The sequence below is a fragment of the Gymnoscopelus braueri genome (assembly GCF_963280865.1).
Source record: "Gymnoscopelus braueri genome assembly, chromosome: 7".
Classification (NCBI taxonomy): Eukaryota; Metazoa; Chordata; class Actinopteri; order Myctophiformes; family Myctophidae; genus Gymnoscopelus; species Gymnoscopelus braueri.
Window position 1 is genome coordinate 6,142,986 of NC_137608.1, and position 14,003 is coordinate 6,156,988.

Consider the following 14,003-nt stretch of genomic DNA (forward strand, 5'->3'; position numbering starts at 1 on the left):
TCTCCAACACCAGCTCTAGTGTTCCTGTGCTGACAACAAAACTAAGAGTCTGAAAGCCACTCTAGCTACGTCCAACCAGAGCAAAGTGCTTTGAACCGAGGCCATGTCTATCTATGTTCCCTCAGTCCTATGTTCCCTCAGTATGCTCTCGCTCTCAGTCCTATGTTCCCTCAGTCCTATGTTCCCTCAGTCCTAAGTTCCCTCAGTCCTATGTTCTCTCAGTCCTATGTTCCCTCAGTCTATGTTCACTCAGTCCTATATTCCATAAACCCAATGTTCCCTCTGCCCAACACTGTCTCACCCGCAAAAGTCATAGCGTTGGTCAGCCCTATATGTTCCCTCAGTCTATGTTCCCTCAACCCTATGTTTCCTCAGGAGGGAACGTATGGTAAGGGATTAGGGGTTAAGGGTTAGAAAGTTGGGGTTAGTTTTGAAGGAACAGAGATACACTCCCCTTTGAACCAGTTTTGTGCCAGGGACCCCCAGAAGAGAAGATTTGTGTTAAAACAATTCTAAATTATAAAAAAAAATAAAAAAATCTAAATTTTCAAAAATAATCTGCAATTTTTGAGAATCACTGTTCTAAATCCTAAGAGTTTTTTGTAAAACTTGTGTTGCTATATACGTAGCAACAGTAAGACACTTTCCCGGTTTCAATGGGTTAAGTAAAGAATCTCAGAGTACTTCTTCCACCACTGACACTGTCTTTCATCGCCCACAAAATGTCACTCTTTAGGTTCAACGGGAGCCTGGTTGTGTCGTCACTCTGAGCGTTCTAACGCAACGAGCACAGCCTGGCTCCGCTCGCATGCAGACGGCTGCTTGATTTAAAAATGAATAAAGGAGACTTCAAAGTTTCCTGATAATATCAGAAATGCCACGCTAGCTAACAGTGAAATGTGGATAATAAGCGGGGCTTTAAGGCATCCACGTTTTAATAGTGATGTAATGCAAGTGCAACAATGAAGGAGCGTATCATGGAGTTAATACCAGCCACGGCCTAAAGACAACTTTACCATCAGCAGATAAGGAATATCTGCGAAGACTTATGATATCAATTAATTCATTATTCTTACGTTTGAAGCAATTTCTGAGGGCAAAATTAAGGGAAATTGGAAAGCATTTCCTTATTTACTGGCCAATGAATAGGCTCTATGCACAGCAGCCATATTGGCAAGAAATTTCGCCGCTGCTTCCTTACTTCCTGCACAGGTACATTTTGATGGCAATTTTGTACTTTTATGCAAGTACATTTTGAATTCCAGACTTTTACTTGTAACAGAGTATTTCTATATTGCAGTATCGATACTTTTAGTACAAAAATGTAGTACTTTTTCCACCACTGTACGTGTACATATACTATAATACATGTTGTTAACCACGTAAACCCTCTAGACTTAGTGAAACGGACCAGAGTTGTTTCTGTACTTGGACCGCTTTTTCTGTTTGCCAAAAATTGTATTCTAACACAATTATACAACTTTAGTTTCAAGATATTTCAGTCAACCAGCACAGTACTGCAAATATAACAATAAAACAAAAACTCACTGGGGGGGACACTAAAGCAAAGAAAATGTAAAATCCCATTAACACAGCCAGCACCAGAGTTATTGTTATTGTATTTTTCATGACTTTTTATTTAGTTCTTTGTTCAGTTTAGGTACTTTCAGATATAGTTTCCGCAGTGGGTTTCAGTTGTAGCATCTCCCCCCCCCAAAAAACGCTCCTGAAGGAGTTGTACTGTAGCTTTTTATTTGCTTTATGTGTGCCCTAATTTAGTAACACATATGAATTATGCATACATTTGATTCACCAGAATGTGAGTATCCACAGAGAACATGCACCACACGCACCTCGATTAAAATAAAAAGGGGCAGGCAGGCAGGCAGGCAGGCAGGCAGGCAGGCAGACAGACAGGCAGACAGACAGACAGACAGACAAATTGACACTTATTAGCCCGCGGACCCCCATTTGAAAAGATGTGCCAGGGACCCCCATAAGAAGATTTTAACGGCATTTCTATCTCTGGAATCCCAATTTATATTGTAAGATCAATGTTGATTTAACTCTGAGCGTGTACAAATGGAACCAAATGGACCTGTTAGGGTCCATTTGGTTCCATTTGTACATTCTCTGAGTTACAGACACATAAGGGTTCATTTGGTTACTCACTATCCATCATTTAGCTGGGTACCCCCTGGAACTCCCTCAAGAACCCCTGGGGGTCCCCGGACCCCACTTTGAGAACCAATGTACTAGACTATCAAGGCTGCACACCAGAGCGCCCATCCGTTTCCAGCAGGGAGATGAGATGGTACATGGAAGCCAGCAACAGTCATCCTGCTGTATATTTCCATATGGTTGCTTCACAGGTAGCCTACAGACAGGCGAGTGTATTCAGAGGTGCCTTTTGGTCTGAGCTGGGTGGGGGTTACAATTAACATTCTACCTGGGAGACAGAATGTCTCCATCCCCCTTCCTGCCTCATACAGGTGCAAATCGAATCAGGGACTCAGAGTGTGATCTATTGTTTGTCTGGGTGGGGTCTCACCTTTGGAGGCTGACCCCCACCCACATATTCTATGCTATATAGACCATACTGATTTGTGTCTAAGTGTGTGTGCCACTCCAGGCCGTTAGGCTGTGGAGCTGGCTGTGGAACTCTGTACTATGCAATAAATCGGAAGCAAAGAAACCTCACTTACTGGAGTGATGACTCAATTCATTCTACAACCATTCATTCTCACCACTGGAACAACAAATTATCTACAATATGGCGTTGTTGGCAACTACAAAAGTGCAGTAGAAACCTTTAAGTCTGTGGTTTTCAGATACCACATATGGGTTGTCGGCAGTGGAAGAGATACCACATATGGCGTTTAAGTCGGCAGTCGCGTTGGTTTGTTTTTTTGGGGGCGCAAGTCTCCAGGGATACTGAGCCAGGCGTCGAAAGAACATGCGGCGGGCGGTGATGTCTGAGTTTTTGCCTTGCGGTGGGTGGACGGATCGTGTTCTCTTCCTGAGACGTGGGATGACCACCGTGGAGGTGATTATGGACATCGGCACGACATGACGACAACTTTTCGAGAATCTACAAGGAGAGGACTTCATGACCAGATCTAGGATGGCTGTACGACTCATCTGGCTACACAACTTATCTTCTGCGATCGCTAAAGGAGCGCGCTGCGGTGCTGACGGCAGAGCGGGGAACCTGTAGAGGACGGGGTTCTTCGTGGCGGGTATGTTGTGAGGAGAGGACAAGCGGGTGCCAGCAGAGTGGAGAACTTGCAATGGTGGGGTTCTTCGTGGGGAGTGTGTTATCACATCTCCTGCGGTCGCCAGTAGAGCGCTCTGTTGTAAACATGCGGCTATCTGTTGGACAATCTGGGAACGGCGCTGGAGCACGGCTGGGCTGAGAAGATGACATTGTGGGTGACTACAAGAGCAACGTTATCGTACGGGAGATGAGCAGTACGGGACCTGAGATTATATTTTTGTGTTAATGGTGGGTTGACCTGTGAATTAGGGAATACCTACTAGAATTAACTGTCCCAATATCGACTGATGTAATCACTGATTTGCCCGCCTTTTGTTTATCTGTAGTACATAGGGTGGCGATGTTGGATTCAGTTAATATTTTTTTAGAGTTTGGACTTCTTTTTCGATGGTTCTCATATCGAGTAATATAATTGCTTTGATGCCTGCCTTTTGTTTGTGTGTTGAGAAGACCGGGCGACTCCCGTGCCGAGGTACATGGTAGTGTAGGAACTATGTGATGGGATTGTTGGAATTTTATTAAACCTTGTGGGATTTCTGGGTTGGCTGTATAACTCGCCTTGTCACTGTACTATGTCATCTTGGTTCTTGTATGTCCATTTTTCTGTATGATGTTGTTTGCTGTTTTAGTGTTCCTGAATGTTTTATTTTTTGTCCTGGTTGGTGTTCCAGTCGCTTTTCATGGGGGGCGGATTCTTTGTGTTTCTTTTGAAATATACGTGTTTGTGGAAGACGTTTAATGTCTCCCATGGAGGGTAATGGAGTATATTTCATAGCATAACATACACATTTGTTAGCATTATTTAACTTCACAAGTCTACAAGTAGCCTACAGTCAGACAGGAGAGGGGAGAGGTGCCGGTTTGTCTGAGCTGGGTGGGGGTTACAATTAGGGACCAGTCGAAATTTACAGAAGGGGGGGTAAGGAGGAAAATAGGGGAGGGTCATGCCATTTTAAATTTAGTCCGAGGGAGGGTCAACTAATTTTACTTTGAGTCCAAGGGAGGGTCATGCAATTTTGAATTAATAAAATAGTCCGGGTTTTTATACATATTTTTTAATACAGTTTTTCTGGATTCAGGAGAACTGTTATCAACGCAACATTATCTACCCCTCCGTTTTTTCCTCAATGGTACTTCCCAACAACACCGTTTTCCATTGTTCCCCCTATGTGTCAATCATTGTGCTTGGCCTATCCAGACAGTGGGCGTGTTCAATATTTGGCCAATCAGTGACGCTCTTTTTGGTGACGACACCATTTTAGCTCGTTGTGGACAGCGTGCTCTCTCTCTGTGGGTCTGGTTGGTGTAAACATAACAACAAGTATGGCGTCGCACAACAGCGGGAGAACAAATGTCCGTATTAAAAGCTATCTACACCGAAATTTAAGAGTTTCGCTGCAGACTCTCTCTGCTGAGGAAAGTCTCAACAAAATTGAAAATGCAATAGAGAGGAGAACAAACGACAGCAAACTCAGAGGAGTTAAACAAGTACTCCTGGAATTGCTACCCTGTGGGTGTGTTGATTTTGAATTTGGCTTCGAGCTGTTCTGTGCTTTTTTCAATGGTCGACCAAAACGACTCTATTTTCGGGATAGTCTCATAGACGAGACATCCGGCATCCCTGTTTTAATATACAGAGGGAAATCGGGACAACAATTCATCATTTTAAAGGATGGGAGTGTTGCACTGGAGAGCATTTTTCTTCACCTGGTTGAGGAGGATGAAGAACAGCACGAAGAATATGGAGAGGAAGTCACTGCTGAACTCGTACATCGTACCATTGACTCCATGGTCAATGAGTATGACAGAAATGTTTCCAAAGCCCTACTCTCAGTATCTGCGGTTAAAAGTGACACACAATTTGGCATGAGTTCCACCAGAGCTGCCAAGTTGTTGAGAGACCTTGAACAACGACTGGAGGCGTGGGAGGCCTGCAAATCTGAGGCGGAGGTTTCGGTCAACCAGAGGCTTGCTGACCGCATCAAGAGTCTGAAGGCTAGAGTAGACGCTGCCACAGAGAAAATACAAGCTGTTGCAGGGAGATGGCCCCCAGAAAGAGTTGGCGATTTGGAGACAGAGAGATCCTCTCTGCAGGAGTCACTGGAGCATGTCAATAAATTAAAGGTAACATAATCTGTATACTGTTAATCACAATCCTTTGTGCATCTACAAACCATATTTTATTGCATGTTTTAAATAGATCTAACAAACACATTGTGAGCTGTTAGAGCAGCTATTCTATGTTCATCATACAACAAAGTGTATATAGGGCTTAAGTGGTGAAGGCTGGCTCAATTTTTATGTGCACAAATTCTGTATTAAACTTGTGGTGTTTTCATGTATAGTTGAAGGAGACACCGTACACAAAGCAGTGCTTCAGACAAGCTGTGAAGAGGAAGGCAGCTCAAATTGCAGATGATCAGCTGCTCAAAAAAAGAGCCAGAGGTGCAGGTCCCAAAACTATGGTGGATACTGAAGATGAGATTTGGTTGGCCAAGTGCATAGGTAAATGAAGTACATTAATTTAATCAGTTCATACATATATACATGTGTGTGTGTGTGTGTGTGTGTGTGTGTGTGTGTGTGTGTGTGTGTATATACACGAATGAGAGGGCTGACAGATGACTCAAACTATAGTAATTTGGCAGAGTCAGACAATGGCATATTAATTGCAAGAATACTGAATTCATTAAACCCATTAAGACCGGGGACACATCTGTGTAATTTGGGGATTTCTTTGGCTATTCAAAAATAGCAGATCTACAAGCTCATTGCGCGGCAAGTGCTGCGCTATGAGCTTGTAGATCTGCTATTTTTTGGAAGAATTGCTTTTTTTTTTTAAAGCAAACATTTGTAACTCAAATCTTTGCTTCTGGGGGGTCCCTGGAACAAAACATTTCGAGATGGGGGTCCGCAGCCAAATACATATCTAAAAATGTTTTCTAAATCCTATTGTATGTTGCTATATCAGTGGTGCTCCAACATTTCCATGTCAAGGACCCACAAAATGATATGTATTTGGCCGCGGACCCCCAGCTCAAAATATGTTGTTCCAGGGACCCTCCAGAAGCACAGATCTGAATTAAACATGTTCGCTTTAAAACACACATTTTCATCCCAAAAAATAGCAGATCTACAAGCTCATAGCACGGCACAGAGTGCCACGCTATGAGGTTGTATATGCTATTTTTGAATACCCAAAGAAATCTAAAATGACACAAGATGCTTTTCCAGTCTAAATGGGTTAAAGCCAATGACTATCTTCTAAAATGTTTGGATTCACTCTTGTTTTCAGAGGACAAAACCACAGTTCATGGGCGCAGGCATGAAAGTGTTCTGTACACTCATCATAGAGTGAAGAACAGGGATCTGCTGAGACTGGCAAACTTCAGAAGGGAGAAATATGGACTGCCACTGATTCGAGCTGTGTCCACAGTCACATCAAGGGCAAGACCAACACGCCTGCGATCCCTCCAAAGCAAGAGACATGTAAGTATCTCAGAATGAGATTTATGCATGTAGTGTGCAATATTCATTAGTGACAAAAAATATCCAAGCTTACAATGCTTTGCAACACAACATGTTATGAGTTTGTAGATCGACTATTTTTGGCAAAGACATTTGGTGCAGAGTGAAAAGTGGGGTCCAGGAACCCCCAGCTTTCTTTCAGGAGATTCCAAATTGACCCTTACAGGTCTGTAACTAAAACATGGACTCATAAGGGTCCATTTGGTCACTGGTTAAGCATTATCATAGCCATCATCACTATCTGACTGTCTAGGGTCCTCAAACAGGCTTAATGCGTGTGGATGAATGTAACAACTCTTTGTGTAATTATGGTAATCTGTGGAAAGTATGTCAACTTTCAGGTTTACTGCAGAACTTGGGTGATTTTCGCCCCTTTGCCCAATGTCATAACAATGATTAACGAGTTGTGGAGTGTTCATTAACATTTATATTGCAGGAAAGTTATATATTGATTAATACCACTGTTGTTCATCTGAAGTATCAGTCTGATTATTACGGTTTAGAGATGGCATCTTAATGTTTTCATACAATGTCTTCCACAGAAAGGTCAAGGATTGTGGTGTTCTAAGAAGCCTCCTAAAACAGAGGAACGAGACAACGAATGCACACACCATCAGAGGAAGCATGTTGCGCTCGCCAAGGAACATCTGTTCGGAGTTGAGGCCGGGGAAAGAAGAAAGTTTGGTTTGGCCATCAGCATGGATGACAAAGCGTACCTACGTCCTGGAACTTCAGGTTTGTTTTAGTTATTTCATCATGTTGAATTTTCTCTGTAGTATGTACTGTGTCTGAAATGAATAATCTATTGTGCTTTTCTTTTCTTTATTAAAACAATACAACAATGCACATTTGATGATATATTGACACCTATGTATCTGTGTATCTGAAGTGTCAACACAGTGTCAACATGACACTGTGTGTTCTGTGTAAATGTGATGGTGTCTGAGTGAATAACACAATTGTTCGTGTTTTCACAGAGGGCTTCACTGGGTCAAGGCATCAGTCAATTCTGCAGCCTACAGATGAACATCTTGCTAGAAGACTGCCAACTCATGACTTCCCTGAGCCGTCGATGTATGTCACACCCTCTGCCTTCCGTGTACTGAAGAAAGAACCTTCGGAAATGGAGTCTCGTACCTTGATTTCCTCAGAAGATTCCAGTATGGCAGTGATCCACCCAAAGGCCTACCTTGGAACCCATGGGACAACATGGGCATCGAATTATATGCGTCTCAGACGGGAATGTCCTGTTGACTTTGAAGTGCCTAGCAGTAGCACAGTTATCCATCAGGAGATACGAAAGCTCTTCTGCAGGAACAGAGATGTGACGAAGTATTTCCTTGACGCAGCAATGGAAGCCGATGTAATGTGTGTTACAAAGAAGGCAGACTGCCCTTTTAGGTCATATACCGGCTTACAGTTGGAATCTTTTAAATCACAACTGAAGCAAGGCACACATGACTGGTTAGAAGTAAATGACAGCCTGTCTGCTGCAGACATTGCATTAGGGACCGACGTTGTCAATCAGGTGTCTGTTGTTGTTAATGCAGTCGAGGCGGCCATTGCCTTGTCTTCCTGTTCAGGAAAGAAGATGTGGAACTGCTACAAGACAATCATACAGTCCTGCCACGCATTGCTGCAACTTCAGGATAGTACTCCGATGCCCACCGCCTGTCCTCAGATCATTGAGCTAACAGATGCCGGACCTGGAGTAGGGGTGTCAAATTTTGAGGTATGTTTCACTCTGTCAATATTGTTCAGAACTCAAAAGATGCATGTACCAAGATGACAGTATATAACATGTTGTAGAAAATAGTAACTGAAAAAGAATATTGATATAATACTGTATACATTGTGACTAAACCCTAAACTGCAATCTTGTTTTTAGGTACGTTTCAGAGCAGCGGAAAGAGTTCGCATTCATTCAACGGACCTGCTGTGTCGCATTCACAGAGCCCGAGAGGATTCCGGGCAAAACGAAGCAGAGCGGTTGAATGCATCGATGGGTAAATAACAACTTTTCTGTTGTAAGACACAAGTACATCAGATGCAACATTGACACTGTTAGTTTACATTATACACTACACATTCTTCACAAAAATGTTCAATTTACACTTTAGGCGTTTAGCAGAAGCTCTTAATCCAGAGAGACAACTTCCATGGTTCATTTCAAATTGTTTGATCCTCAGGTGAAGCGATCTGTGACGGAGGTGCAATCCAGTGGCAGACCTTTTCTGACACGCATGGTTTGTCAGGAACTGATATCTCCATGATGACGATGTCAGACCTTGCAGATCATGCGGAGAAGATGATGGAAAAGAACGCATGGGCTGTCACAGAAGAAGTCAGACTCCGCATTGACAAGTCACCAGCACCATCTGGATTCACCAGAGCATTTACTGTGGAAAAACCAGGTAGTGTGTGTGTCTGTCTGTCTGTCTGTCTGTCTGTCTGTCTGTCTGTCTGTCTGTCTGTGCTAATGACAGTTGTGTACGTCTTTTTTTGCAGAACACCAGTTCTTCTACAACCGCAAGTATCTGCTGCAGTATATGGCAACCAACAAGCTACAGAGAGCAGCTGTTCCAGGCCATAGTTACTTTCAAAAGGTTGAAAGTTTCTTTGACACTCATTTTGAGATTGGTGAACTATACATGGAGTACCTGAAGGGAAGTTGCAATGGTGAGTTTGCACAGTGTTGGTGATTGGGATGAGCTCCGTACTTAATAGCACATTAATAGTTAAAATTAATAGTTGATTCTAATCACTGTCTGATCACTGTCTGACTATCAGGTTTAGTGTAAGCTACTCAAACAAGCATTAACATAGGCTTGAATAGGAACACTTGTTCCCCCAGAATAGGAATGCTAGGCTTCAATTTTATCTCTTTATGTAGATAATATGTATTGCATTTAAAGAACATATGCTGATGTATCCTTTTTTTTCTCAATCCACAGTATCCGGAGGGACTTTCTGTGACTTCTGCGCCTCAAATCCCCTCTCTAGTCCACCAATAGGAAGGATCCCTAGACCGTATCCAGACCACCAAAGACTTCCAGAGTTGAAGTATCGCCCGTACAACACAACTCCGTTTGCTGATCGGCCACCAGATGACTTTCAGCCACGAGCTCAACTTAAGAAGGCGTTTGGACGGCTAGAAGTGCAGCTTGACAATCCTGTCTCCATCTCTGAGTTCTCACAGAAGTTTGTGGTCTCTGAGCATAGCGTTTGTGAATATGTACAACATATAGAACATATTAAAATGATGAAGACTAAGAGATCTGAGGAAAGAGAGCACAGAAAAGGTCAGGCAGATGAGAATACTTATGATGATTATGATTGGGAGGACCTATACAGACAAGACCAGTTGTCTAAACTTAGAGTGTCGGAGTTGGACAAATACTTGTCCAAGCATGCTTTGCAGCAACATGGTAAGAAGAGCATCAAACTGGAGATAGTGGGAGCTCACATAGGAAAAAGAGTTTGCTCAAATGTTCTCAGTGGCCTTGCAGCTCTTCCAGCAGATGACTGCTCCTCTTCCTCTGAGTCCGAGGTAGACTTTTCTGGTGACGAAAGTGAAGATGAGGTCATTCTGGAGATAGATGGTGATGATAGTATAGCTACCAGCAACACCACTGAAAACGACACTGCTGTCAATGATGTGTCACGATTTGGTAGGACGAGAAAGAGGGTAGATAATCCAGATTATCTTTATACATTTTGAATCAATTGAATGGACTAACTTTTTGCTTTTTAGAGAACACTTCCTTTTTTGGTACGTTTTTAGCATGATATCACTCAGCAAAATATAGATAGGCTCTTGGTGCACACATGTGTAAGACCCTCATTATTGCACTGTATGATTGCTATAGGCCTGGAAATGTGGTAAAGTTTTTCTAAATTCATTTTTGAAAATGCCCTCTTCTACCCTGCCTATTTAGCACATAGTTACACACATGTACCGTATGTTCCTTTGGTCTATTATCTGTACTTTTATCCATTTTAAGGCTGGCTCTGAAAGCTGCAGCTTGCATTTGTGCAAATGGCTAATAGAAGTCTGTCTATAAAGCATTTGTCCAGTAATCACTTAAGTTGGACCACTCACTCACGAGTTGTTTCATTCACCCACATGTTAATGTCTGTTTGAGGAGACTAGCCAGTCAGACAGTGATGGCTATGATAATGTGATGATGCTAAACCAGTGTTCCTCAAACATTTTGATTTCAAACTCAACCGTAGCCACCACTCAACCGTAGCCACCCAAGCTTTCGCTTGGGTGGCTTCCACATCCCAAGTCTGCAAAGACCCTTTTCCACAACAAAATGCTACCATCCTTTTATGAGGCATCATATCCCGTTTGCAATGACAAACTGTTTCAGAAAGACTTAATGCTAGAAAGAAATAGGTCTTTCAAAGTAACAGAGACAGTTGACCATGTAGAAAACATGATAGAATTTGTATGTGGCCCAAATCCTGCTGCTGGTGGCCGTTTTCTGCACACTGGATTCAAGATCAAGGGAAAGCATGATGTTTGATGACACAGAAAAAAATGTGTCTACTTTCAGTTACACCCCTGTAACTGAAAGTAGACAAATGGTTGAGTTTGAAATCAAAATGTTTGAGGAACACTGGTTTAGCATCATCACATTATCATAGCCATCACTGTCTGACTGGCTAGTCTCCTCAAACAGACATTAACATGTGGGTGAATGAAACAACTCGTGAGTGAGTGGTCCAACTTAAGTGATTACTGGATGGTCCATTTGTCTACTTTCAGTTACAGGGGTGTAACTGAAAGTAGACAAATGGACCATGGTTGAGTTACAGATGTGTTTATTCTCTTAATGAAACTGTGCAGGGTGGGCAGTGCAGTTTTATATTCTAAGAATATGGTTGCAACAAAAAAAGAACACTTTGTAATTGCATTCAATCCGTTCTTCAAAGTAGCGCTGCTCGTGACGCATCATCAATAGAGTGTATTAAAAACAAATATGAAAGACAAGCGCTATCTAATGAAAGGCAGGTGCCTGGAGTGCACATGTGATGTGTATGAAACCCAGAACGACATTGTAGCATGTGATTATTGTGGCCATGCCCCTGGCCAACACATGCAGGACGTTACAGTTGTGCCACCACCACCTGATAGTGATACACACCACAAAGTCCCTCCGGATACTGTGGAATGAAGGCATTTTGAATCAATTTAATGGACAAACTTTTTGCTTTTTAGAGAAACACTTCCTTTTTTTAGCATGATATCACTCAGCAAAATATAGATAGGCTCTTGGTGCACACATGTGTAAGACCCTCATTATTGCACTGTATGAAAGTAGACAAATGGACCATGGTTGAGTTACAGATGTGTTTATTCTCTTAATGAAACTGTGCAGGGTGGGCAGTGCAGTTTTATATTCTAAGAATACGGTTGCAACAAAAAAAGAACACTGTAATTGCATTGTATTATATTTAACACTGAACTTGTGTCAACAGTATTTGCCTCAATTGTCAGATCAGAGTAATTAAAAAAAGATTAAGACCTGGAACGCATCTGTCATTTTAAGATTTCTTTGGCTATTCAAAAATAGCAGATATACAAGCTCATAGCACGGCACAGAGTTGCCTATGAGCTTGTAGATCTGCTATTTTCTGAAAAGTCATGAAATGTGTGCAAATCTTTGAATATATATGTTTTAAAGCGAACATCTTTACTCAATTTTTGGCTTCTGGGGATTCTACAAATGTCTAATAGGCCACATGTCATTAAGAAGCTACTCAAGGACAAGGTCATTTAAGCTAAAAAGAAAAACAAACGTGTCCACGACAAGGAAAGTAACTGGCGGTTTTCAAATAAAGACTAATTCTATATTAAGTTGTTGTAGTTGTAGGCTATGTATCCGATAGCCTTGGATCAAACTATCATAGATGTATCATGTAGCCTATTCTATCGAGTCTGACTTTTACTTTCAAATCTCAAAATCGTTAAAATACATCTATGATAGTCTTGATCCAAGGCTATGCATCCGTTAATTATCACAACAAAGCACACAAAGTGATAGTTCAGAAAGCGAGTGGATATAGTGGATCCACTTGTGGATCATCTACCTGTCTAAAGCTTAAAAAACATTAATTGAATTCATTTTTACTTTTAAAATCCTAACAGTTTTTTGAAAATAAATTGTTGCTATAGTCAGTGGTTCTCAAACTTTTTCATGTCAAGACCACTCACAATGATAGGAATATGGCCGCGGACCCCCGCCTCAAAATGTAGTTCCAGGGACCCCCAGAAGTAAATATTTGAGAAGATTTTTCTAAAATTGCAGGTCTTCAAGATCATATACAAGATATACAAGCTCATAGCGCGCTATGAGCTTGTATATCTGCTATTTTTGAATAGCAAAAGTATAAAATAATGGTTTATGTGGTTACATAGATGACACATGGGGCTACAGCAGTGTCCAGGGTCACTCCCTGGTGAGCTGGCCATAACTCTGATTATTGTTTTGATCATTTGCCTCTAAACAAGAACTAGCAGCGAAATGTTGTGCTATAAAACAATACTGTCTCAGACAGTTAACGTACACATTGCAGCAGTGTTAAATCAAAAGTGCAAAGAAGATGCATAGATTGGAGGTCACTGGTCTGTTTTTTTATGTTTGGTTCATCATATTGACTCTTCCTGATACTTCCTCATCAAAGCAGCCTGCTTTGAGGAGAGCTGCCAGTTCTGGGGTGAACTCCATGTCCTCCAAGACATCCGATTCAAGCTCTGTCATGGTCAGTTGTGGCAAACCGGTATCAATGGGGGCATACATTGCCTGGTGCGTCTGACCCCCAAGACTGCGGAAAATGATAGCAGCCCTCTCCTGAAAATGGCAGTCTACAGAAGCACAGTCTCCTGTGCACTCTGCATGTAGACTCCGATGACCTACAAGACACAATAAATGTAATTGTCATATGTAGCAAAAACAGGTGTTTACACAATGAAAGTCGTACTTTGCTTTACAGTAGGCACACTTAAAAAAAACAAGTACATATCAAAAACAAGCTAACCTTCCTGGAATCCTCTCCTGCTAGCCTCCCCCAGGTTGGCCATAATCACTGAGCGTGCCCCCTCAGTGATCTCCACTCTCTGCAGCAGGCTGTACAGGTAGGTTCCCTGCAGCTGGTTCATCGCTGCTATCTTTTGAACGACCACCATGTC

The 14,003-nt window shown here is 42.1% G+C and overlaps 1 protein-coding gene and 1 long non-coding RNA gene across 3 annotated transcripts; both read left to right on the forward strand.

Annotated features, from left to right (window-relative positions):
• The first annotated feature begins 5,278 nt into the window (after positions 1-5,278).
• Positions 5,279-7,534, forward strand: LOC308089240. Its single transcript, XR_013933485.1, has 3 exons — positions 5,279-5,401; positions 6,573-6,766; positions 7,348-7,534. It is a non-coding gene; the product is annotated as an uncharacterized lncRNA (long non-coding RNA).
• An 841-nt stretch (positions 7,535-8,375) lies between these two features.
• Positions 8,376-10,895, forward strand: LOC308088329 (uncharacterized protein). 2 transcript variants are annotated; one of them, XM_080432737.1, is made up of 5 exons: positions 8,376-8,537; positions 8,694-8,811; positions 8,995-9,219; positions 9,314-9,484; positions 9,760-10,895. In XM_080432737.1, the coding sequence occupies exons 1-5, from the start codon at positions 8,397-8,399 to the stop codon at positions 10,524-10,526; spliced, it is 1,422 nt and encodes a 473-aa protein (XP_080288863.1). In that variant the 5' UTR covers positions 8,376-8,396; the 3' UTR covers positions 10,527-10,895. The 2 variants fall into 2 exon arrangements, with proteins under 2 accessions (XP_080288863.1, XP_080288864.1); XM_080432738.1 differs by lacking the exon at positions 9,314-9,484 and having other exon boundaries at positions 9,760-10,893.
• Positions 10,896-14,003: the final 3,108 nt, after the last annotated feature.

What these genes read in the sequence shown, in the direction of transcription:
- LOC308088329 (XM_080432737.1), top strand. Translation starts at nt 8,397, where the DNA reads ATGTGGAACTGCTACAAGACAATCATACAGTCCTGCCACGCATTGCTG. An exon ending in GCGGTTGAATGCATCGATGG is followed by an intron (nt 8,812 to 8,994) that starts GTAAATAACAAC and finishes TTTGATCCTCAG; the next exon opens with GTGAAGCGATCTGTGACGGA. An exon ending in CCTGAAGGGAAGTTGCAATG is followed by an intron (nt 9,485 to 9,759) that starts GTGAGTTTGCAC and finishes CTCAATCCACAG; the next exon opens with TATCCGGAGGGACTTTCTGT.